The sequence below is a fragment of the Taudactylus pleione genome, unplaced genomic scaffold, assembly GCF_031769625.1.
Source record: "Taudactylus pleione unplaced genomic scaffold, aTauple2 ptg000585l, whole genome shotgun sequence".
Classification (NCBI taxonomy): Eukaryota; Metazoa; Chordata; class Amphibia; order Anura; family Myobatrachidae; genus Taudactylus; species Taudactylus pleione.
In genome coordinates this window covers 61,480-87,207 of record NW_028284987.1, presented here as the reverse complement: position 1 = coordinate 87,207, position 25,728 = coordinate 61,480, and the positions used below count along the sequence as shown (strand labels likewise).

The 25,728-nt window shown below is 45.4% G+C and overlaps 1 protein-coding gene across 1 annotated transcript in view; it reads left to right on the top strand.

The window, feature by feature from the left end:
• LOC148481307 (bridge-like lipid transfer protein family member 2) overlaps positions 1-25,728 on the top strand; it is a gene marked incomplete at its 3' end in the record, with an annotated part of 95,101 nt that overhangs the window by 9,384 nt on the left and 59,989 nt on the right. The window contains exons 6-11 of the mRNA XM_088453666.1: positions 8,555-8,615; positions 12,702-12,918; positions 14,935-15,043; positions 15,124-15,248; positions 15,512-15,579; positions 22,098-22,243. Coding sequence (XP_088309792.1) covers positions 8,555-8,615; positions 12,702-12,918; positions 14,935-15,043; positions 15,124-15,248; positions 15,512-15,579; positions 22,098-22,243 — 726 coding nt within the window. The remainder of the gene's footprint in view (positions 1-8,554; positions 8,616-12,701; positions 12,919-14,934; positions 15,044-15,123; positions 15,249-15,511; positions 15,580-22,097; positions 22,244-25,728) is intronic.

Here is a 25,728-nt window from a genome sequence, read left to right as displayed (position 1 = left end):
CAGGCTTGTCCTCTCAGGATATTGTGCAGGATGGTCAGTGTGCTAATTGTCATATACCTTCTCTCCAGCTTACCTTACCAGTACCGGTGCAGCAGCCACCTTGGGTGTCATCCTTTGCACAGGTTATGATGAAATTAGTGGATCGCTTATCAGCCCCCCAGCTTTCTCCCACTGTGGGGTACCCACAGCAGTTACAGCCTGCTAGGTTGGTACCCCTTATGCATCCTTCCTGGATGAATGCTTAAGCCCACCCAGCTCAGGATACTGGACTCCTTGCTTCTAAAAATTTTGCGACCTCGGTAGTCGCTCGCAGAGTCCTTTTGGCTACGATCCTGGAAAGCGGACTCTGAATCCTAAGAAAGTCCTTGAATTCTTACCTTTCTCTGGCAATGTACTGTTTGGCACAGAATTGGATAAGATAGTGTCTACTCTGGCAGCCTCGAAATCTGCTTTTTTGCTGTCAGCAGCTACTCCTAAGCCTAATAGGTCTTTCTTTCTTGCATTACGTCCCTAAGGTAAGGCAAAAGGACAGTCCTTTCCAAGGCACCTTGCTTCAGACAAGACCAAAAAATCTAGATCTAAGCAGCCTTCGGCGGCCAGATGTCCAGCACCTAAGTCTGACGACAAACTCACCGCCTGATGTGGAGGGCCTCCTCCTGGGGGATCCCAGGGTCACAGGCCAACTTCTGCGGTTCGCCAACTTATGGCATCAGACAACCACAGATGCCTGGGACAGAGAAGTGGTCTCTCATGGATATGCTCTCACTTTCCGGAGATGTCCTCTCCAGCAATGTTTTTGTACAGGTCTTCCATCAGACCCCATCAAGGCCCAGGCCTTCAAGGAAGCCATACACTCCATGCTAAGTTCAGGGGTGGTAATTACCTGTTCCTTTTGGTTCTTCGAGGAACTGGTGTCTATACTACTCTCTGTTTGATTCCGAAGCTGAATGGGTCTCATTGGCCTATTCTGAATCTCAAACCCCTCAACAGGTTTATCAGAGTACCCCCAAGTTTTGCATGGAAACTCTACGTGCTATTGTTCTGGCAATGGAACCTGGGGATTTTATGGTTTCCCTGGACATTCAGGATACGTATCTGCATGTGCTTATTACGCCATCCCACCAACTATTTCTTTTTTTTTTTAATCATATAATTTTATTGGGGTATCAATACCAGAGAAACAGAAATAAAAAACAGTGCAGTCCCCAAGGGGGATTAAGGAACAAAATAAACAGTAAATAATCATCATACAAATAGATAAATAACAGGTATAACGATATACTGATACTGAAATTGAACTTTTCTTTTTTTCCCTTTTTTTTCTTTGTAATTCGTTAGCAAAGTAGCACAGAACAAAAAATAAAAAACAAACAACCAAAAAAAATATATATAAAGAGAGAAATAAAATAATAATAATAATTGAGTAGAAAAATAAATAAATACAAATTAAAAATTTGGAAGCTATGTAGATGGGAAAATAAAAAAAAATGTAAATAAAAATCAGGGAGTGGAGAGGGAGAGAGCGAGCTGGGGGAGATAAAATACAAAATTTGAAAGGGAGAGAAAAAAAAAAACTTTATTAGTAAAGGAAGAGATACTGAGGAGCAGCGGGGCAAAAGAGAAAAAAAAGAAAAGAAAAGGGCAGATAATTATGAGGAACCAGGAGTCGTCGCACCCTGGGAGCCGTACCAAGGAGACCAGATTGCGTTAAACTTGTCCACCGCGTTGTGTTGGAGGCTCGTGATATATTCCATTTTGGCCACAAACCAGATGCGGTTGAGAAACTGTTGTAGAGTAGGAGGAAGTGGTTGTTTCCAAGAACTAGCAATCTGATATTTGGCGGCACAGGAGATGTGTAGGGCCAACTTATTCTCATGGTTGGAAAGTTGACAGACCGGGGCACACAGGAGCAACGAAGCAGCAGTAAGAGGAGAAGCATAAGGAATCATTGACGATATAGTAGATTGGACCATGGACCAGTAAGGGACAATATATGGACAGGACCACCAAATATGGTAGAAAGAGACAACTTGTCCACATTGTCTCCAACAAAGGTTAGAAGAATTAGGGTATATTTGGTGAAGACGCTCCAGGACAAGGTACCAGCGAGTGTACACCTTATAAGAATTTTCCTTAATGGAGACACTAATTGAGCATTTCGATATATTAAGGCGTATAGCCTCCCAAGTGTCTTCTCCCAGAGAGGTACCCAAGTCTATCTCCCAGCAACGCTCATGGGTCTCTAGGGGCGGGCTATCCTGATCCAGTATAGAATGGTAGATCTGAGAAATTAAGCCCTTTTCCGCGGGTCTATAAATACAAAGGCGTTCCATAGCCGTGGGGTTTCGTAATGCGTCAAGAGAAGAAAGGGACGAATGGACAAAGAAGCGAATCTGGAGATACTGGTAGAAACACGACTGCGGTAAAGAATGTATCTCCCATAACTCTGTAAAAGAATGGGGGGCAAAATTGCCCAGTATGTGATGAAAGCGGGTGATGCCAACTGCCGACCATGTAGAGATCATATGGGGCGAGTGGCCAGGAAGAAAAGAAGGGTGAAACCAAAGAGGTGTCTGAGGCGAAGGGTGAGAAGACAGAGAGAACTTAGTATTGAGAGAGTCCCATACAGATAAAGTAAGATTAACTGATGGGACCCTCGAGATAGAGAGAGGTCTGAATTTTCTGGGGAGCCACGGTATGTTTGAGACCGATGGGGTTTTGGTGAGTGCAGATTCAAGATCAACCCATTGTTTGGTTCCCTTGGGAGAGTGCCAGGTGACTAGTTGACTAAGTCTAGAGGCTTGGTAGTATTTGGATAACGAAAATTTAAAATTTACACCAACGATTTCTATGGTTTGCTGTTCTGCAATGACATTACCAGTTTCCGGCACTGCCATTTGGTCTGTCAACGGCCCCTCGGGTCTTTAACAAGATAATGGCAGTTATGAATGCTTACCTGAGGCGACAGGGAGTTAGAATCCTGCCATACCTAGATGACCTATTAATCTTGGCACAGTCACAGGGTGTTTTACAACACCATCTCCAACTGACCATTGCTTGTCTGTAAGCACACGGCTGTAAAAAGTCCTCTCTCTTTCCAACATACAGGATGGTACATCTGGGTGCACTCCTAAATTGTCAGGTACAAAGTATCTTTGTTCCTAGCAGACAAGATTTTGTTACTGCAATTTCGTGTGTGCAAATTCCTCTGCAATCAGAGTATTCATTCACTCAGCAATGCAGGTCCTGGGGTCCATGGTATCCACCTTTTGATATGGTGGAATATGCCCAGTTCCGGAATCGGTATGATTTACCGCCAGACCCATGCCCGGCGGTTGGAATCCCGACAGTGGCATCCCGGCAGAGGAGGAAATCCCGATCGTCCTTATGTAAGTATTGACTAACCTATTTCTACCCCATAACCCTAACCCTTCCTTAGGGGTGCCTAACCCTAACCTTTCCCCCAGTGCCTAACCCTAACCCCCCCTTCCCTGCCGCCTAAAACTAAGTCCCACGAGGGGGGTGCCTAACCCTAAGCCCCCCCCCTCCCGGGAACCCTAAACCTAACCCACCTATAGCCCCACCCCTTGCGGTTATCGGTGCCCGGCGTTCTTTCGGTCGGGGTGTCGGGCTCACGGCGTATGTCTAATGACAGACGTTGGCATATTGACGCCTGTCTTTAGACCCTTGCCGGGATACGACAGTCGGGATTAGGTTCGCCGGCTTCCAAACTGCATACCCCCATTTCCACTCCAGGCCTCTTCAACAAGTGATTCTCTCCTGGTGGAACGGACAGTATCATCTGATCCGGTCCCAGGTGATCCTCCTCTCTCTGGAGGTTTGGTTTTCTCTCTCATGGTGACTACAGTGGGAATTTCTCACTACATATGCCAGTCTTCGCGGATGAGGCGTGGTGACAGGTCATCATACCTTCCAGGGAAGATGGACAGCTCAGGAAAGTTACCTGCCTATAAACATCCTGGAGCTTCGAGCTGTGTGCAGAGCCCTCACTTCAGCGTGACCCCTTCTCCAGGGATGGCCGGTCCAAATCCAGTCCAACAATGAGACCACAGTTGCCTACCTCAACAATCAGGGAGGAACGCAAAGTCGGGCATCCATGCGGGAAGTAGCACACATCTTAATGTGGTCTGAATGTTATCTCCCGGCAATCTCTGCAGTATTCATCCCCGGAGTCCTCAACTGGAAAGCGGACTTCCTAAGCCGAAAATGTCCAAAAGAGGAAAGGAGCAAAGGACTCTGTTTGGGGGCACACTTAATCAAGAGACTGCTAAGAAGAAAACATAATGTGTACATGTGCAGCCCCAGTGTGGATTCTCCTGGTATCTTGATGCTCACAGTAGTGGATACATAAAACTTAACTTTTAATAAAGATACTCATAAAATGATGTACTGACAATAAATAAACACACAGACCTTAAATGACACACATCAGTAACAGAACGCTAGTTTTGACCGATGTCTCGCATTCATCACAAATGTTACTTAATGCATACATCTATGCTCCTGTAAACATTTCATAGATATGACACAGCAGATGGTAGAAAATGGATTCAACACTTGTCCATCCACCTAGTAAGCATCAGACACTGATAATAATCAACACAGCATATTGGTCATGAATGAAGTTAGTCATTCTTCCTAGTGTTAAGGCTACCACATCTAATGCAGCAAAAATGCATCCCAGGTGATTATCATTGACATACCCTATCGTGAGATATAGGTTCATCACATATCCGAATTTCAAAGAAAGTCACTGACATCACTAGTGGTCATCAAAACAAAAAATATGTATATAAAACAATCTGCAGCTAGCGCTGTTGCAATGATCTCAGCTAACCATTCCCTTCCTTCCAAATGGATATTCTCAACTGCTGAGGAGGATTTTATTCTTCTTCTTATTTCCCCATATATTACACCTCCACATTATGGAATAAGCGGGTTCAGAGCACTGAATAGTCATAGAAATAAGTTAATAGTTTTAAAACTGTGGCCTCCAGTTGGTATTCACATCTCCAGACTCATATGTAAATTGTATCTGCATAATTATTAGTACATTTGGACATTTTCAGATTATTGAATTTTGACTCTGGGGTGCACCACTAGTAGGCTAAACTCTCCTTATCTGTTGATTATATATAGGGATTTATTTAGTTGATTGCTTATAAGCACAGACTATACAACTGCTACTAGTTTTCTAGAAACCGCTTAATCTAATTTATCTATTCCTTCTAAATACCTCATTGTTTAACCTGTACGGTCAGGGACCTCTTTTCTTACCATAACTCTTTAAAAAAAAAAAAAAACTTACCCTTGTTAGCTCTATTTCTTCGAAGTCTATAAGGTTCACAGGGTGCCCACTCTGACACACTTGGCTTCATTGGGTATTTCGATCTCTGTCACTGAATCCCTCATTTTTGTGAGTGTTTCTTGAGAGTAATGTTCTTCCTTCTCATCTCTTCTACTGCTGCGTTGGGCTTGCTCACAAAACTGGCTGCTGGGTGGTGGGGTATTCTGGGAGCTAAAGCTTTAACTGTTTGGTGCACGACTCACTCAACCAACCTACACCCCATGGTAATCCCTATGGACTTCGAAGAAATAGAGTTAACAAGGGTCAGTTCTTTAAACTTTTTTTATTTTTATACAAAAACACTTCATCTTTTTGCATATATTGTATACCCTTTCCAATGTGTTCATGGTGTATGTCATTTTGATATTTTACAGTTTAACATAGGGGAGATGGCAGCATAAAGCAAAAATAAAAGCAAGATGCACCATGACCTACTATAGAATCACAAAGCTAACAAGGTGTAAAGTCCATCATGCTTACACTTTAGTACACTTACTTGACGCTTCTAGGTTTTCAACAGGAAATTATGCTTGGTTCATTCTCATTTATGGAGTAATTAATCAAGAGACTGAGGGGACATCAGGGTGGTTTTTATTACATGTGGTGTTTTGAGTGACTATTAAGTGTAACGGGAAATGCACCCAATTGAAAGTAGAAGAATGAGGGTGGGTTTCTGGCCATCCACAGAATTAAAGTTCTTTTGCAAGGGAAGGGGGGAGATGGTGCTTTTACTACCTTGTTAACCAGGTAAACCCTAACATACATACCATCCAGCCTTAAATTATTATTTCTCACAAAATTAAGCTTTTTTTTTTTACTCTTCACCGTAGAGTGGACCTTAGGGGTATAATTACTAAAGTGTGCGGTTAAAGAAGTGGATGTGTTACCCATAGTAACCGATCAGATTCTACTTAACATTTATCTTGCACCTTTAAGAAGATAATAGGTAGAAATTGATTAGTTGCTATGGGCATTATCTCCACTTATAAATCCGCACTTTAGTGTATATATACGCTTTCAAAAAGATCCACGATCTTCCGTGAAAATCCCCGAGCCTGTGTGTGAATTGTGATGCATTTACACAAAAGTAAATGTGTGACATCATAAAGGGCAATTCAAGGTTGTGCATTTTTGCAATTCAATAAATTATTCTAAAAGTCTTTACATTGCAAATTCCACCAAAATTGTTAGAAACTGACAAAGAGCCAGCGATATAGGGGAACTACTACAAAGAAGTGTGGGTGAGAAAAGGTATAGTTCCTTTGAGACTCTATCCCTGTGCCAACCACAGGTTTTGTTGTTTTCATTATAACGACTAAAGTAAGGGAAAAAAAAAAATTGCAATAGTATCAGTGTTTAGGGGTTTCCTTATATGTGGTCAGAAGCAGTGCTTATAGTGGTCCTAAAGAAGCTGTGGAACTCCCCCATCCCCCCCCCCCCTCTGTGCTTTTCTAAAAAAAAAAAAAAAAAAGGGACAGCGCGTGCCAAAAAAAAGTGTGGTCTCAAAAGAAGGGGGCGTGGTCACACAATAGTATTCCCAATTCAAATTACACCACACAGTAGCACAATCTTGATTCACATTACTGCACGTAGCAGTGCCCTTATTCATGTATGACACACAGCAGTGCCCCTTTTACACAATACCCACATTTGTCCCTTATACAAATGCCCACAGTAGTAATGCCCCTTATACAAATGCCCACAGCAATAGTTCCCCTTATGCAAATGCAATGCCCATTGTAGTGGTGCCCCTGATGCAGCGCCCCCAGTAGCAGTGCTGCTTTTGTAGTTGCCCCAGTAGTGGTAGTGCCTTTTATGCAGTGCCCTCAGTAGTGGTAGTGCCTTTTATGCAGTGCCCCCCGTAGTGGTAGAGCCCCAGTAGTGCTAGTGCTCCTTATGCACTGGCCCCAGTAGTGGTAGTGCCCCTTATGCAGAGCCCACATTAGTAGGAGTGCCCCTTATGCAGAGCCCAGAGTAGTGGTAGTGCCCCTTATGCAGAGCCCAGAGTAGTAGTAGTACCCCTTAAGCAGTGGCCCCAGTAGTGGTAGTGCCCCATAAGCAGTGGCCCCAGTAGTGGTAGTGCCCCATAAGCAGTGGCCCCAGTAGTGGTAGTGCCCCATAAGCAGTGGCCCCAGTAGTGGTAGTGCCCCATAAGCAGTGGCCCCAGTAGTGGTAGTGCCCCATAAGCAGTGGCCCCAGTAGTGGTAGTGCCCCATAAGCAGTGGCCCCAGTAGTGGTAGTGCCCCTTAAGCAGTTGCCCCAGTAGTGGTAGTGCCCCTTATGCAGTGGCCCCAGTAGTGGTAGTGTCCCTTATGCAGTGGCCCCAGTAGTGGTAGTGCCCCTTATGCAGTGGCCCCAGGAGTGGTGCCCCCAGTAGTTATGCCCCCTATAGTGCCGCTTAAACACAAAAAAAGCAATACTTACCTTAAGCCCCGCTCCTGCGTGCCTCCGGTCCGACTGGCTGCTCCGAGTCCTCTGAACTACGGGAGAGACGTCATGACGTCTCATCCATAGTGCCTGTGGGGGGAGCGGAGCCGGAAGCTGGAGCTCAAGAGTGAGCTCCAGCCTCCGGCTTGCGCTGTGTCGAGAGACCAGGCGGCCGCTGGTAACAAAATCTCAGCGGGCGCCCAGCAAATGGAGCCTCCCTGCAGCGCTGGGCTAAGGTGGGTCGGAGGAGACTGAACTGGTTCCGGCTTTAAATAGAAGTGACGGAATGCAGTTCCGGACCATTTTAACCCCTGGTCAGAAGGAAGTTTGGCTTGGGCAGCATACCTAATGGGGCTTATAGGCAATATAAGAAGTGCCAAAACAAAAGGGTTTGATTTTTGCACATGGTCACCATATGTATGCAGCCGTGCTCTTTTGCGGGTACTTTCTTGTATCTACTGCCTAATTTTTATACATTTTAATGTTTTTTCCTGAAAATAATACAGAATGAAAAAAATAGAGCAGAGCAGCTTTGAGCAATTATATATTTGATGCATTAAGTGGGTTTACAACTTGAACTTCTGTCTGGACAATGTTTATGAATAGAATTGCAAAAAAACACTTGGCTTTCTTGCAAGTAATATTAGTGGGGCACTGAAATAATGGTAGCAGGAGTCTGGGGGGTGGGGTTCACAAAATATTGGCAAGAGAGTTTAAATACTCTATACTGGGTGTAATAATTTCCTGTTTGCCTTGCAGGATGGACTACACACTGAGTCTTAGCCAGCTGTCTAGCAAACTACTGAAGAGCAATAAGCAGGCAAGTACCGTAATTGGTAACAATCGCATACATATGTTTCTGATTGAACTATGTGTGTTTTATAATAACCATGATTATTTCACGTAATGGATTCTAGCCTAAAACGTAGTTTTTCATGAACCGTGGGTATAGGCTATACCTCCAATAGGATGAATGACAGATTAGCAAATTGATCACTCCTCCTCAGGTCTTTCATCAAGATACTAGTTTTGCCTCTGTGTCCTTGGTAGACAGGCCTATTCTCAATTCTCTGAGACAATATCTTGTGATGTCAGTGGGGCCGGCCCCAGACGGTAAGCGTTCCCATGGGAACTCCTCCGTCTGGGCAGCCATGCCCCCGGCACGCCCACCAAAGGGGGCGTGCTGTCACTCACCATCGACAGCACGCCCCCTTTGTAGCGAGACCCATAGCCGTCGCTATCCGGGTCTCACGCATGCGCACGATGGAGCCGGCTCCCTCGTGCGAATGCGCACTTGACCAATATCGACCCGCTTGCGATCGCTCAGCGCTCGCGAGCGGGTCTGAATTAGGCCCAGTGTTCGCAAGGCAACAAACTAAGAGGTCTGGCCTGCCAAGACATCCAGCTTCTACACTGGATGACAAACCTTCGGTCTGATGTGGTGGGCCTATTTCTGGGGATCCCAAGGTGGGAGGCCGACTTCTAAAGTTTGCGGACTATTGGCATCAAGCAACAGATGCCTTGGTCCGAGAAGTGGTATCTTAGGGCTATGCCCTCACTTTCAGGAGGCATCCTCCCCAGAAATTATTTTGCATATATCCTCCATCAGATGCTGTCAAGGCCTTGGCCTTTCAGGAAGCCATTCACTCCCTGCTACAGGTGGGGGTAATAATCCCGGTTCCTGTGTCACAACAGGAACGGGGTTATTATTCCAATCTATTTCTGGTTCAGAAACCGAATGGGGCTTATTGCCCTATACTAAATCTAAAACCCCTCAACAAGTTTATCCATGTACCCAAGTTTCGGAGGGAAACTCTCCGGCCAATTATTTTGGCAATGGAGCAAGGGGATTACATGGTTTCTCTGGACATTCAGGATGCATATCTGCAGTTGCTATTATACCATCCCACCAACAATTTTTACGGCTTTCTATCCTTCAGCTGCATTACCAATTTCAGGCTCTACCCTTTGGCCTAAAACCGCTCCCCGGGTATTTACCAAATAATAACAAACATGACTGCCTATCTCAGGCTTCAGGGAGTCAGAATCCTGCCATATCTGGACGACCTTCTGATATTGGCACAGACTCCCGGTTGTTTTACAAAGCCATCTTCAACTGACCATAGCCTGTTTACGAAAGCACGGCTGGATAATCAATTGGAAGAAATCGTCACTTTCTCCAACACAGCAGATGCTACACCTGGGAGTGTTGCTGTATTCTCTGGCCCAAAAGGTGTTTCTGCCAGAGGACAAGATTGTGGCGCTGCCATTACAAATACGCAAGCAAAGGGTATCCATTCTGTTAGCAATGCAGGTCCTGGGATCAATGGTATCCACCTTCGACATGGTGGGGTATGCTCAGTTCCATTCCAGGCCGCTGCAACAGTTGATTCTCTCCAAGTGGAACGGACAGTATCATCTAATAAGGTCTCAGAGGATCATTCTCACTCCAGAAGTTCGTCACTCTCTCCTGTGGTGGCTGAAAAAGGATCATTGTAACAAAGGGCGCCCATTCTGGATTCCAAATTGGGTGCTTCTCACCACAGACGCCAGTCTTCGCGGATGGGGGGCAGTGACAGGTCATCACACTTTTCAGGGAAGATGACAAATCAGGAAAGTCATTTGCCAATAAACATTCTGGAACTGCAAGCGGTGTACAAGGCACTTATCATGGCACAGGACCTGCTCCAGGGAAGGCCAGTCCAGATTCAGTCCGACAATGCGACAACAGTGGCCTACCTCAATCATCAGAGAGGCACAAGAAGTTACGCAGTCATTAAAGAAGTGAAAAGGTTTCGGATTTGGGCAGAAAGTCATATTCCGGCGATTTCGGCAATATTCATACCGGAAGTACTCATTTGAGAAGCAGACTTCCTAAGTCGCCAGGACATGGTCTCTCCATCTGGGAGTGTTTCAGCTCCTGGTAAACAAATGGGGTCCACCAGAGAGAGATCTCATGGCATCACGTCACAACCACAAGGTCCCCAGATATGGGTCCAGGTCCAGAGACCCATCAGCAGCCTTCGTGGATGCACTGGCAGTAAGATGGGACTTCAAGCTGGCGTATCTCTTTCCTCCAATTTCTCTCCTTCCAAAAGTTCTCAGGAAATTCAAGCAGGAAGGTGGAACAGTAATATTGGTTGCTCAGGCTTCGCCCAGACACCATTGGTTCACCAATGTACAGAATCTGTCCGTAGACAATCTGTTTCCTCTTCCTCTATGGCAGGATCTGCTAACGTAGGGTCCCTTCCGGCATCCCGACTTACCTCGTCTGGCTTTGACGGTGTGACTCTTAAATCTTCCATCCTAAGAGCAAAAAGTTTTTCTAGTTCTGTAATTCAAACGATGCACGGAAGCCTGCCTCTGCCCAACATCTATTACAAAGTTTGGCATTCTTTTGGTCAATGGTGTTCCCATAGGAGGTATGATCTTAAGGTGTTCAGGATTTCCGGGGTACTGGCTTTTCTTCAGGCAGGGTTAGACAGCGGTCTCCGCCTGGCCACTTTGAGAGTTCAGGTTTCTGCACTGTCAATTTGGTTGCAGAGGAAGATTTGCCTTATTACCAGATGTTAGAATTTTTTTCCAAGGAGTTCTGTGAGTTTATCCTCCTTTTGTTCCACAGCCAGCACCGAGGGATTTGTCTTTGGTTCTTAAGGGGCTACAAGCTTCCTTATTTGAACCTCTACACTCCTAGATTTGAAGTGGTTGACAGCGAAGACACTTTTTGTTGCTATCTTTTCTGCTCCCAGAGTCTGAGTCTCTGATTTGACAGTGCTTTCTTGTCGCTCTCCATTTTTTATTTTTCACCAGGATAAAGCTGTTCTTTGTGCAAAGGAGAGTTACCTTCCTAAGGTAGTGTCCCGTTTTCATGTAAATTAAGAAATTCTAGTACCAGCTTTTCAGGCTCCAGATCTTTCTATAGGTGAAGACTCCCTGGATGTAATTCGTGCTCTCCGTATCTATGTGGAGCGCACAAACTCTGTTAGAAAATCAGATGCTCTTTTTGTATTATATAGTTTTCACAAACTAGGATGGCCAGCTAATAAGCAGACTCTGGCGAGATGGCAAGCATGACTAACTCTCAGGTGTACACACAGGCTGATCTCCCTGTCCCAAGCACGGTGACAGCACATTCTACTCGGTCTGTAGGGCCATTGTGGGCATTTAGTCGTGGTGCATCTGCTGGACAATTGTGCAAGGCAGCCACGTGGTCTTCTGTCCACACTTTTCTTAGGCTCTATGCCTTTGATACTTTTTCCTCTCAGGATACTTCCATTTGGCAACGAGTTCTCCTTTCAGCTCAGGAGCTTCCCCACCTTAGGGGGACTGCTTTAGGAGATCCCCATGGTATCCCTTTGGACCATGAAGTAGAAAATTAGAGTTATTGTAGACTTGCCTAGATAACTCCTTTTCTTTGAGGTCCATGGGGTCCACATGGCACCCACCCTGACGAACCTGGCTGCATGGGTAGTTTTTGTCTTTCGGTCACAGATTCCCTCATTTTGTGTGAGTGTTTCTGATGTACCATTGGGAATGGGATTGTATTAATGGCAGTTTGCGCCCGCCGGTCATATAACTCCATCCCGTACGATTGCTCTTCCTTCTCCTATTTCCTGCTCCCGCCTTGAGGCTTGTTAACTAAACTGGAAGGCCTATGGCTAGGGGTGGGGTAGATATGGAGGAGGACCTGAGGCATGCTGGGAGCTGATGTTTTAACTGTTTGGTGCCTGGATCTCTCCAACCATAATATCCCCTTCCCTGTGGACACTGGACCTCGAAGAAAAGGAGTTATCTAGGTAAGTATGTGTCATTTTCTTTTCTTTCCAGAAAATGCTTAGTTACATAGCAGACAGACATTTAAATAGACTTTTATAAGCTGATTTTATGAAAAAAAAATTTTTTTCAGCAGGATGAAGCTTGTTTGGCAGAGCTGTCAATGGCTATTACACTGGAATGCAGCATCAATGAAAAGCGCCTGCGAGCGGTCAGTCTGAGAGTGCGTAGTCTACATTCAGAGGTGCACGAGAGTCTGTTTCACAGTGACTTGCTGCAGAAGAGGCTGGTTTCAACAGTCCAGAGCAAAATGGAGGGGAGCAACAAAGGAGTGGAACAGGCTGACACAGGTTGGCACCAATAGCATTACAAATCAATCATTAACACATTTGGAACTTGCTAACTTCATATCAAACTCATTATCAGTTTCATATGTGCACAAGGATTTGTTGTGAGACAGTTTTGTTTTGTAATATGCATGCAGGACATTTTATATGTAATACTGCTGTTTTTTAAAAGGTTTGAAGGCATTTCCACTTGTTGGCTTAAAATTGAGTTCCCCACCTTCCTTTTCTCGGTATACGTCTGTGCCAGGGGGATCACTGAGGGAATTGAAGATCCTATATAGGAAGGACACCAGAGTAGAGCTACTGTTATACCTGGGCCCCATTTCAGCATGCTGCGTTTCATTTCATGGATATGATATGATGTGCAGGTGCTAATAGTTACCATGCTGGAATTGTTACACTTCATGATGTGAAATGTGAATTGCCAGCAGGATGTGATGCAGGCAGCCTAACCGTATACTCCACAGTATCAGTCCCCGTATGTAGAGGTTCTATTTGCCCAGAGATCTCCCTCAGCAGAGGATAAATATGGATTAGGACAGTACCCCAATCACGGGTACATGAGAGGGTCAGTTCAGTTAGGAGCAAATTAGGTTGAATGTGTCAAAATTGCTTCTGAGATATTTGCAATTCAATTCTCGTCCACTTAATCCTGTAAGATTACATTTTTGGTGCACACCTCCCTAAAATGAAAATTTGGGGAAATTCCTAGTGTTCCCATTAGACTGCGGGCAGGGCGGTGAGGGGCGCGCGTGCTCCTGAAAAATGGGGCGTGACTGGCCTGGGAGGGGGCAGGTGAAAATGTTAGAACCTAGTGCAAAACCTCTGGTAAACCCCTCCCAATGAAGAATAATTCAATTGGAGACTCTTAAATGGTAAACTTTGGCCAATAAAAAAAGTCATTTTTCATGATATTTTTTTGTAAAAATCTCAAAAATGTGTTTCCTTGTGTGGGAAATGTATGTAGCAGGGTTGTCTTGATGACTAATGTGGTTTTTGAACTTGCAGATGGGAGTTGCAATATTTACTAACTTGTATTGTTAAACATGCCATTAGAGACATTTTAATCTATTCCAAATTATTCTCTACAATTTTTTTTTTTTTTTTTTTTGCTGCCTATCATTTTTCTACTGTTTTTAAAAACATTTATAAATCAAACTTTTGACACTTTTTAACAGCCTCCAATACTTTTGTTTATGGCCACTGTCTTCTATTAGTAGTCTGCTGCTGTTTGCCATTTTAGGGTTCATGATGACTTCCCCACTTTTTCATGTACTACATCGAGATCAGGCACTGTAGAAATAATGCCTTCAAATTGCCATTTACTATTGAATTACAGGATTAGTGTTACCTCTAGACGTGCACGGGGGCAGGGCGCCTGGCTGGGAAAAGGTCACTTTCAGCACGTGCGCCTGAAAAGGGGACGTGGTCACTCAAAAAAAGGCGTGTACTTTAGACGCGCCCGCTTTACATCACTGTTGTGGCGTACCCAGCACTCACGGAGATGCTGTAATGCCCCCAAGATCTCCTTGCAGGGTGAACAGATGCCATGCGCACAGCATAAATTCACCTGGCTGTGATTGTTTCAATGCAACGTTATCCTCTCGAGACTCTGTGGACAGCGGGTGAAGACACAACCCAGTAGGATGATTCAGTCGGGCACCGCCATAAGGGCAGGGCGCATTTTAACACTTTTAAAACGGGCAGAGCCTAGCGGTAACACTACATAATTATCAGTAACATGCTTCAAGGACGTAAGCCATGATGTACACAATTTGTATCAATTACTACAGCTTTTAATTGAGTTGCCCTCCAGTTATAAAACGTCCCATGAGGGGAATGTCCAGTTAATTTATCATGTTTGATTTTCATTGTGATGCTATGATTAAACCTTTACAAATGTGCCTGACTGTGGCTACAGTTTGAATTGACCAATTAAAATGACGTTACAGTACTAGTGGTGACATCACTGCTGTATTTAAACTGATACTTTTGACCTGTTTGTCTATATCTTCACAGGAAACATCACACCTCCAAAGTGGCTGCAGCTAATATCGAGGTTACCTTGCAAGCTAGATGTAGGTTTTGAGAGCAGCACTGTGGTCCTGTCTATGAACAGCCAGCAGAGGTAATAGTGACATACTATCAGTGGGGGGGCGAAGCTTAGTTGACTTAATGTACAGAATTTAGCTCTCTGCTTATTCCTAGGCACTTGAACTGGACTCTCAAACTGCTGCAGTTTTTCTATACACGGGAGGAGGATCAGCTGCCCATGCGAAAGTTCATTGGCACCTCAGAACTGGCACAAATGAGCTCTGAACTCCTAATTGAAGGTATTGTATTTGCTTTGTGTCAGTTTGACAATGGATCATGGCCAGTTTTAGGCAAATGCAAAACATTTGCAGGCATAGTTCTGACAAAGTAGAGTAATCCATTAATGTATCTGATCTTGTTCATTGCTCAAATATTATATGGATATTATATGCATAGCTACAATAAAGACTGTTGCTGCAAAGTAAACTATGTTAACGCAATGTTGATGGATGAGAGGCGTAGCTGTGTAACTTAATGCAACATTGTCTCTGCAACTTTCCAGATGGTCTATTATTGTCACAGAGTCGACAAAGGATCATCTGTTTGAATCACTTGAAAGCCAGTATGCAGGTGAGGAACATGTGTGTAGGATGCTTTCTATCATGATGCGTACATTTTAAAAGTTGCCAGTCTGGGAGAGGCGGAGCTTCACGGCGGCAGTCCAATCGCGTACAGCCACTCACTTAACTGCGCGGGGAAGGTACACTGCTCCCCATTGGTCCGTTTCTAGCTCCGGGGTCTGCCTCCATGTGCACGGGTGCGTCTAGTAAAGGCGCCAACTTCTCTCACTAACAACGTTGCGCTACAGCAGAGATCAGCGCTGCACTACAGGAGTTTCCAACTAGCCATCAGCTATCTCCCGTCGACGTCTCCACAGCCAGCAGGGGCCGTGAGTTGCAGGAGTTTTGGTGGGGAGAGAAACTTATATATACTATATATTTTGCATTGCCTTCTGTGTGCATGACTCCTCCCCCCTATATGACTCGGCTGGTCCTTACAACTTTGTTTTTTCATGGTGTGTGTGTATGTGTATGTATATATATATATATGTATGTATATATATATAAGGGGTGAGCGGGTTCGGTTCTACTCGGTTCCGTTCGGATTTAAAAACTGAATCTTATTGGCTATCCAAAACTCATGACAGCTGATAGCCAATAAGATTCGGTTTTTAAATCCGAACGGAACCGAGTAGAACCGAACCCGCTCACCCCTCATTATATATATATATATATATATATATATATATATATATATTATATAGAACAGAGTAGGCACGGGCAGCACTCCTCCATATACAGCACCAATGGCAACTAATCGCAGGTGCCCACCGTTGAAGCCAGAAGACAATCAGACAGCAAACCATAAACAGCAGCTGGATGGCGGCACTCAATGCAAAAAAAATGATTCTGCAGGCAGGTTGTTCACCAATGTTTCAATACGTGTTGTATTTTCGTCAGGGTGCAAGATATAACAAACATGAACTTACCGGTTTAAATCCCCCTGTGGACTGTCCATGGCACCGAGACGCTGGTGGGTCCTGTCAAGCGTGGTGACGTCATCAGTATCGCGGCGTCACGGAGGTCAAACCATGTGATCTCCCCTACAAGCAGGAAAAGAACAGAACCGTTGCTAGGATACATAAACATAAACAGGAAGCGTAATCAAACAAAGAAGGGGACAGCATAAATAAACGGGTGATCAGATAAATATGAAAACCTGCACATGCATGAATGCTGATGCTGCACAGAAAAAGACCAACCCCAACACAGAATACATATACTATCCTCGCAAACAGACTAGCCTAGGCTCAATATACTGGCTGAAGGGACACACAAACAGTAAGATATCAATGCTGCATACATAATATTATAGTGATGCTACTAGACAAAAGAGGGACATATAATCAAAACATAAACATAAAAAATAAAATATATAAGACAATGTAAGAAAATAAAAATAAATCAAAATACAAACCAAATGATCCTAATGAAGAAATAAACTGAAAAAAACTTAAACGACAAAAATAAAAAATATATATACCAAAAATCCATGAAAATTAACGCTAAAAGCGGAAAAACTAGAAAACTAGTCATTCAAAGAAAACAAGATAGGCCCAAGTTCTCATTAAGGCCCCCGATACTGATGACGTCACCACGCTTGACGGGATCCGCCAGCGTCTTGGCGCCATGGAGAGTCCACGGGGATTTAAACCGGTAAGTTCATGTTTGTTATGTCTTGCACCCTGTCGAAAATGCAACACGTATTGAAACGTTGGTGAACAACCTGCCTGCAGAATCATTTTTTTTGCATTGAGTGCCGCCATCCCGCTGCTATGTGTATATATGTGTGTGTGTGTATATATATATATATATATATATATATATATATATATATATATATATACTGTGTGTGTAGGTGTTTAGATAATACCGATGGTGTTTACAAGGTGCTTCATAAATCATATAATAGCATATGTATAAAGAATATATAACAATTTATGTGATATGACACACAAACAAACAATTATTAGACTGCTGTTTGTATGTCATATCAAATAAATTGTTATATATTTTTTTTATACATATGCTATTATATGATTTCAGAAGCACCTTGTAAACACCATTGGTAATATCTACGTCAGTCGCTAAACACCTTGTACACCTACACATACTGCACTAAGGGGCAATCCCAAATGCCCTATTATACGTGATCCAGCTGAATTGTATTCACTTCCTAACAAGTAACCTTATCTAAGTTGGTGCTGAGATATATATATATATATATATATATATATATATATATATATATATATAATGTGTGTGTGAGATCTGTCCATCCAGGCCCATCTGTTGAGTGACTGAGTTTCCTAACTTCACTGTGGCAGGAAAAGGATCTGCCTCGGAATAAAGTATTTCTCAGAAAGTGTTTGCTTGTTCTAGATGCAAGAAGAAATATTCACAGGCCCGTCCTGATAGCGGGCGCTCTGTGATCCCTGTGAGTCTCTAACTTCAGACCCTATGGGTGCTTATGCGGTTCAAACTGATTCTCCGTCCTGAGTAACCACCTTTAGCGGGTGTCATATCGAAGCTGACTACTGAATTGGTGGCTTCCCGGAAGGGGAATGGGCGACCGCCGCAGGGGAAGGAAACAGTTCTAGATCCTTTCCTTTTCTTCAATCAGTTGAGCCGGCATGGGCTCGGGTTAGCCCGATCTGTTGATGGGTCAGTACAAATCATGGCATCTTCCAGATATTCAGAGACCTCCCCTCGTCGTCCATCAAAAAAGAGACTGACAGAATTTTCCAGTCTGAGGGTAAATCTGACATGGATCACACCTCCCAGGAAGGTGAGTTATTGGAGAATTCAGAAGTAGAAGACTTCTCACGTGAACAGGATACGGGTTCACAAAGTATTGAAGCCCTCAATCTGGTGCTTCAGATTTCGGATTCAAAGCCTGCAAAGGCTCAGGATATCTTTGGTAAAAAAACAGACTAGCATTTACTTTCCCCACTTCTCTCCAGCTGGACGAGTAGATTTCTGCAGCTTGGAAACATCCAGACAAAAAGTAACCACATAACCAAGCGTTTTCTTTCCCTTTACCCTTTTTCCGCAGGTAACCGTGCCAAATGGGATGCTCTCCCGCCTGTGGATCTGTCAGTCTCTTGACTGTCCAAAAAGACACTGCCTGTTCCAGGGGCCACTATTTTAAAATAGGGTTCGGAGCAGATTTTGTAGACTACCCTCAAATGTACATGGTTACAGGAGCTTTACTCTGACCGGCCTTAGGGCCTCATTCAGAGATGTACGCTAACCCAATGGTTAGCGCACATCTCCGATGTTTGGAGGACTGTGCATGCGCAGCAGGTGTACTGCGCATGTGCAGCCTTCCGACTGCGAGCCCGCTTGCAGTGTGTCCCAGCCACAGCCTGATTGACAGGCTGTGCCGTTTGGGAGGCGGAGTGGGGGCCTTCCCTGGCAGCGAGAGACAAGGCCAGGGTCTGCGTGCACGTAGACTTCCTGGCTTCTCAAGAGGCCAGAACCTGGCCAGGCTGCGGGAAGCTTTAGCTGACAGCAATCGCGACCGTTTTTGATGGTGATCCAAGGCTGCGACCTGGGCCGCAACTCTGGGATCACGCAAATGCAGCAAGGAGGTGTGTGACACCTCCTTCTGCATTTGCATTTTAAATGGACGGAATTGCACAGCTGCTTGTGTGCGGCTGTACAATTCCGTCCACCTCTGGATCAGGCCCTTAGTCTGCTCTTGGGTCAACAAGGCTGTTGAAAAATGGGCGGAACAGTTGTTCGAGGGTCTGCGGTCTAATACTCCGCGAGCTGACCTAAATCCCCCTAGCAGAGCATATCCGGGAGTCGGCTATTTACCTGGGAGATGCCTCCAGAGACATTGGTCAAGTAGGTTAGAAAATCTCAGCTTCAGCTGCCCCCTGTGCCCTTTAGCTTTGGCCTGGCAGGCAGATGCAGAGTCAAAACTGGCTGTGGAGGCCCTCCCTTTCACAACAGGCAACAGGCAATAGCCAGACTTGTGGCCTCCGAGGTGTTGATTCCAGTTCCAGAGCATCAACACACTCATGGATTCAGATCCCTTTGTGGTTCCAAAGCCGGATAGTTCAGTCTGGCCTATTTTGAATCTCAAATCGTAAAATTTTTATCTATTGTTTCACAGGTTCAATATGGAATCCCTGCACTCGGTCATTGACGGTCTGGAGGTGGCGCAATTCCTGGTGTCCTTGGACATCAAGGATGCATACTTGTATGTTTCCATCTGGGAGCTGCATCAAACATTCCTCCGCTTCGCCATCAGGGAGTCTCATTTTCAGTTATGGGCTCTGCCATTCGGACTGTAATCAGCACTCAGGGTCTTTACCAAGGTAATGGCAGTGATGATTGCTCATCTCCGGTCCCTGAGAGTGACCATTGTTCCTTAACTGGACTATTTGCTCATCAAGGCTGCGTCGTTATCAAAACTTTTAGATCACGTGTCTCTCACACATCATATTCTCATACAGCATGGCTGGATTGTTAACTTCCAGAAGTCCAACCTGGTGCTGTCCCAATGTCTTCAGTTCCTAGGGATGATTCTGGACACTTCTCTACAGCCTTAGGCACACTGCTGAGCCTTTGTTCTTCTCAACAGCACTTCCTTTCTCCGATGTTTCGGGGTCTGTGCATACGATCGCAGCCCCCACCCCTCAAGCCACAGCATGTTTGACATTCTGCGGCATTTAGGGTGGCAGAGCGGGGGCGTGAATGGTCACCATTTCCGGAAACAGGGTGTGTTGCCGCCGTTTTCCAGAAAGGACTAGGCCATTTCCTGACCTCGCAAGTGCGATCAGGCTGCAGTAAGTTTCAGCTTCCGCAGCCTGACCGATTGGTTGCGATGGTGATTCCAGGCTGCGACGTGTCTGTTTCCTACAGACACTTCCTGCAGCATTAGCATTTTAGATTGACGGAATTGTACAGCCGCTTGTGTGCGCCTCTGCAATTCCATCCATCTCTTATTTAGGCCCTCGGTCTCAATGAGTTTTCCTCCCCAGGGACAAGATTGATAAGATCGCTCCTAAAGATGCATCAACTTCTGCATGAGAGTTCTGGGCAAACTTGTTTCCACCTTTGACATGGTGGAATTCACACAATTTAACTACAGGAATTTCCAGGCAGAGCTCGTCTCCAAGTGGAATCTGTCCCACTTCCAGATCTGGTCCCAACACTTCTCTTTGTCTCAGAAAGTATGTCACTTCCTGCTGTGGTGGCTACCGACCTTCCACTTAGACAGGGGGTGCCTCGTCCTAATTTTGGACTGGACGCTGCTTACAACAGAAGCGTGTCTGAGGAGGTGTGGAGCGGGATCTCTCAATTTAACATTACAGAGTTGATGGACAGTGCAGGAGTCCCTACTTTCCATCAACATCCTGGAATTCGGGAAAATCTACAAAGTTCTCTGCCAGGCAAGGCCCCTTCTACATGGCCGATCATTTAAAATCCATTCAGACAATACGACTGCGGTTTTATACAGAAATCATCAGGGCAGTACAAGAAACTTACGGGCCACTTGTGGTTTACCTCCAAACCCAGCAGTTTGTAGACCTGCTTGAGCCGTCTTTCTGTAGACATGATGGCCTCACGCCACAATAGCTAGCTGGCCTGGTACTGCTCCAGGACTCTGGATCCGGAAGTTCCACGGACGTCTCCTGTAATATACCTCTTTCCACTGGTGTCTGTGCTCCCTCGGGTTCTCCACAATCTAAAGCAAGAGGGAGGTTCATCCATCCTGGTGGTACCAGATTGGCCACGCCGAGCCTGGTATGTGGATTGCAGGCAAATGTCCCTGGCTCCCACTTGGTGTCCTCCTCTCAGGCCTGACCTTCTCACTCTGTATCCAGATCTCCCTCACCTGGTTTTGATGGGGTAGCTGCTAAGACAGCCCTTCTGAAGGCCATGGGTTATTCCGATGCCGCTGTGCGCACAATGCTTTGTGCTAGGAAACAGTTTTGCACCTAAAGCTAGTCACCTTTGTCACTTTGCCCACTATTAATATAGTAGAGAGCAGTCCATTTTATCATTATCCCCTGTCCTCGGTGGGCTTCATCAAAGGCAGTCACTTCAGTGGATGTTTAGATCTATAGTCTAGTATAGCGGCTTCCTTACTATTTGCTATGAAGACACAAAAAAAAGACAAGGAATGTACAGTATGGAGGAGTGCTAAGATATACCTACTGGGGACATGAACTTTTTTTTACTATCTATCTCGGAAGAGAACCATTTATCCCATTAGGCTACCATGGAATCAAAAAACAAAACCCTAATATAATGGGGTTTTTTTGGGGGGGGGTGGGGGGGGGGGTTTGTCTGTAGACATTATTGTAAACTGTCACGATTTCTTTTTCGTTCATTTCAACTGGGATTAACCTCTAATTTTGGATTTTAAATAATTTTTGGGTAACTAACCCAAATGGCATAACTAGAAAACTTTTATTTAAAAAAAACAAAAACATTTCTGTGTGTGAACATTAAGGCATTGTGAATACCAGGAAATAGCTTTCAATTTTATTTTATGTTCTCTTCCATCAGGTCACCTCCATTGATGTTCAGAGTAATGTGGCTCTTAATACTTGTATCGTTCACTACCGCCACCAGGAGTTCTCTCATTGGTTCAGCTTGCTGGAGCTGGATCGATATATACAGAGGGACTCAAAAGCCTCAACCAAAAATAATCGGTAAGTTTGTGAATTAACAAAAATTGATTATTCGGAATTACACTTCTAAATATGAAATTCTGCCCTTTAAACACATTCAGTTTTTAATTGTGTAAACTTCATTTATTAGATATATTTTTTTTCATTTCTTCAATAAATGAGGACCATAACTCACATTTGAATTCAGCACCACCCACAGGGCTTGATTAAAGAGGCCAATACTATTTCTACTGAACCTTCTTTAGCAGACGGAAAGCTTAGCTTCAAGTGTTGTCCGCAAACAATTTAGAGCTGCAAATGTCTCTTGTGCTAGTCTTTTTTTTTTAAAGTTGACTTTTGTTAGTTTTTTCCTGACACCCAGGATTCAGCCTTGAAAGAGATCTTCTCCCTCCCCTATCTGCACTCAATGTGGTCTCTTTCTTTCTCCCTGCTACCTCTCTGTAGCGAGTGTAATGTAGCACGGTATGGAAGTTTGAAAAGAAAACTATTTCATGCCTGTTCTGTGTGTCCTTACTTCTGAGTGTTAGACCTATAGTTAGCTGGTTGGCAGATGTCCCTCATGAGGCATAAACTCACAGGCTAAGGGGTGAAAAAGAGACTGTAAAGGTTTTTTTATTCTCTAATGCTGTAGCATGCCTTCTTGGCTACCCTGGTTAAGTCATATTTGTCGGAAACCTCTTGTTCTAAGCTCTCCTGGTCAGTCCAGTCCTACGTGATGGACTTCTTTTCTCCTTCATCCACTAGGGGACACTGGAGTTCAAGACAGTGGGGTATAGACGGTGGTAGAGTAGAGCCTGGCACCTTAAATAATTTAGAAGTGTGACTGGCTCCTCCCCCTCTATGCCCCATCAGCCCCAGTTTTTAGAATGTGCCCGAGAGAGCCGGTCGCACATCAGGCTGTCTCCAGCCTTTTTTCATATTTTTTAATTTTTATAGCAGTTCAGCTGACTGAGGATAGGCAGGCTGCTTGCTGTGGCAGTCTGCCTGCTACGTGGGAGCCGCCGGGAAGGGCACCACACGGCTACTGCAGCCTGTGTCCGGTGACCCTGAGGAGGGGGCACACACAAAGGAGTCATCGGACCCCGAGAAGACCCGCCACTGCTGACACCGGCATGTGTCCGGGTTCCTCTCCGCCCCCTCAGCCCAGCTTCCCGGCCGCAACAGCTGTAAGTATGACCACTGCTCCTGATTAGCAGGAGCAGTGGAAGTATAGCTGGGCTCAGTGACACAGTCACTGTTAGGAGGGCCCGACTTTCCCCTGCCCCCGCACCACCCTCTCCCTGACTTCGGATACCAGGACAAGGGGGTCACCAGGTGCTGTAGTCACGAGGGCGCAAATTACAGCCCCGGTCGTTGCTGGGGCTGCTGGAGGCGTGTCATGCAATCTAGCGGCGCCTATTATAGTCGGGCTTCCTCCTCACTGCCGCGCTGTGAGCACCACGCGGCTGTCGGCGCTGCTGCATAGGAGAGCTCGTTAGCAGCGCCGATCGCGCTTGCCCTCCTCACACATGGCGGGCTGCTGTGGCTACTAAGTCCCGCTGTCTTAATCAGCGCACGGACCCGGCGTCGAGACCTGCCCTAAACAAACATCCTGCTCGGGGAAGAAACTTATGGCGCGTCCTGCAACAGCGGCGCCATTTGTAAGGGTTCTCCCCCTTATTGCTCCGCAGCAGCAATAGCCGGCAAGCACAGCGCTGAGTCATTTCACTGGAGCAGTGGACATCAGCTGAGGCTCTCCTCTCCCGCTTCGCAGGAGAGGTGTTCTTTTAAGAGTATGCAGCGCGGACCAGCGCCGGCAAGGGAGCGCGCTTCCCTCTTAAGGAGAGGGGACAGCTTACAATATAAACAACTCCCCCTTTTATTAAGAGGGTCCGTTGTGTAGCAGCGCTGACTCACTCCTGCTCGGGGAAGAAAAGGGTCCCGCCGCCGGCTGAGTCCGGGTCTCCTGCCCCTCCCCCCACAAGGGGGAGATGTGTATTGAAGCTCCGTTAACTGTAGGTCAGGTAAGTGACAGACGGCTGACTGCGCTATCACTTACGAAAAGCGCTGGAGCTCTCACTGTAGGTACAGCGCCAGTCGCACTGAGGCAGCCTGTATATATTTAACAGGGCAGCACAGACTGTGTAATGGTTAGCATTGCCGCCTCACAGCACTGAGGTCATGGGTTTGTTTCCCACTATGACCCTGTGTGGAGTTTGTATATTCTCACTGTGCTTGCGTGTGTTTTATAACAGCGTAGCTGTTAGTCTGCTGAGGCGGTGCTTTAATGTATAAGCTCCGGCGCTAGCTACTTCGGGGCTCTTGTGTTTAAGCCGCTTCGGCGCCCTCCACAGCAGTATAGCTCATTGCCCTAACACCTGCTGCTCTGATGGATATGTCTAGCCTTTTGCTGCCCCTCCCTCAACCTTCCGCTTAGCAGGTGCACTATGACTCCGCTTTATGCGGTTCTGTTGAGGGGACAGCTTATGTTAGCCGGGACTCTTCCAGGCTAGCATGGACATTTTGCGAACACAGCGCGGTATAACTTTACCCTAGCGCAATGTAAGAGTCATCTCTGTCACTTCTGCAGATCGCTCCCCGTGTCCCGGCGCCTACAATGTACGTGTTGTGTGTGTATAATCCCATATAGGGATGTATGTATATATGTGTGTGTATGTGTATATATATATATATAGTGTATGTATGTGTATACCTTTTTTCTACTCTGCTAATCGGGTGGTCTATGGACAAGCCTTATTCCAGAGAGGTTAATTAGCACACTGCGCAAGGTTGACAATGTTCCAGTGCACGCTTTGGCAGCACATATACAAAAATATTGAAACGATATCTGTGGGTGAGGAGAACTCTCCATTGGGTTGGGTCTCAACCCAGCGTTGGCTGAGGGGGCAGGCCTTGGGTCAGGTCCTCCCGAATCATCCATTCTCAGGAACGAGAATCCCATATTGGGCTTACCATCCCTGTGGCCCAGCATTAGAGGCCGGGACGGCCACTTCTTTAGCTGTGTTAATAACAACAGCAGGCCTTTATCCCCTGTTTAGATTGGGGGATTGCGCTGTGGTTTTTCCCAAGGGACAGGTCTCCCTTTTAATATGTTGGGAAGGCTCTGTTAGAATACAGCTCACTTTTTGGGGACAGTAATCCCTTAAGTTTGTGGATTGTTACTCTTCTGCACACATATATAGCTCAACTGATTAAGACGAGCACTCCAGTAATAGAAGGGTCCCAGGTTCGATACCAGTCTGGGACAGCACACTGATAAAATATCCTGCCCATTACACCGTAGCAGGCTGATGGCTAGACGCAACACTTGAGCAGTCTCCCTGCGTTGAGGTAAGCCACATGTATTTATACTAAGCCCTGCTATAGAACATATACGTGTATTGCTCATGTTCTAAATTTAAATATTATCGCACCTACTAATCTTGTATGTAGGTATGCATATGTGGAGATATATATATCGCTTCTTATCCTTATAAGGCAGAGGTAGGATCTGTTATCAGTTTTAT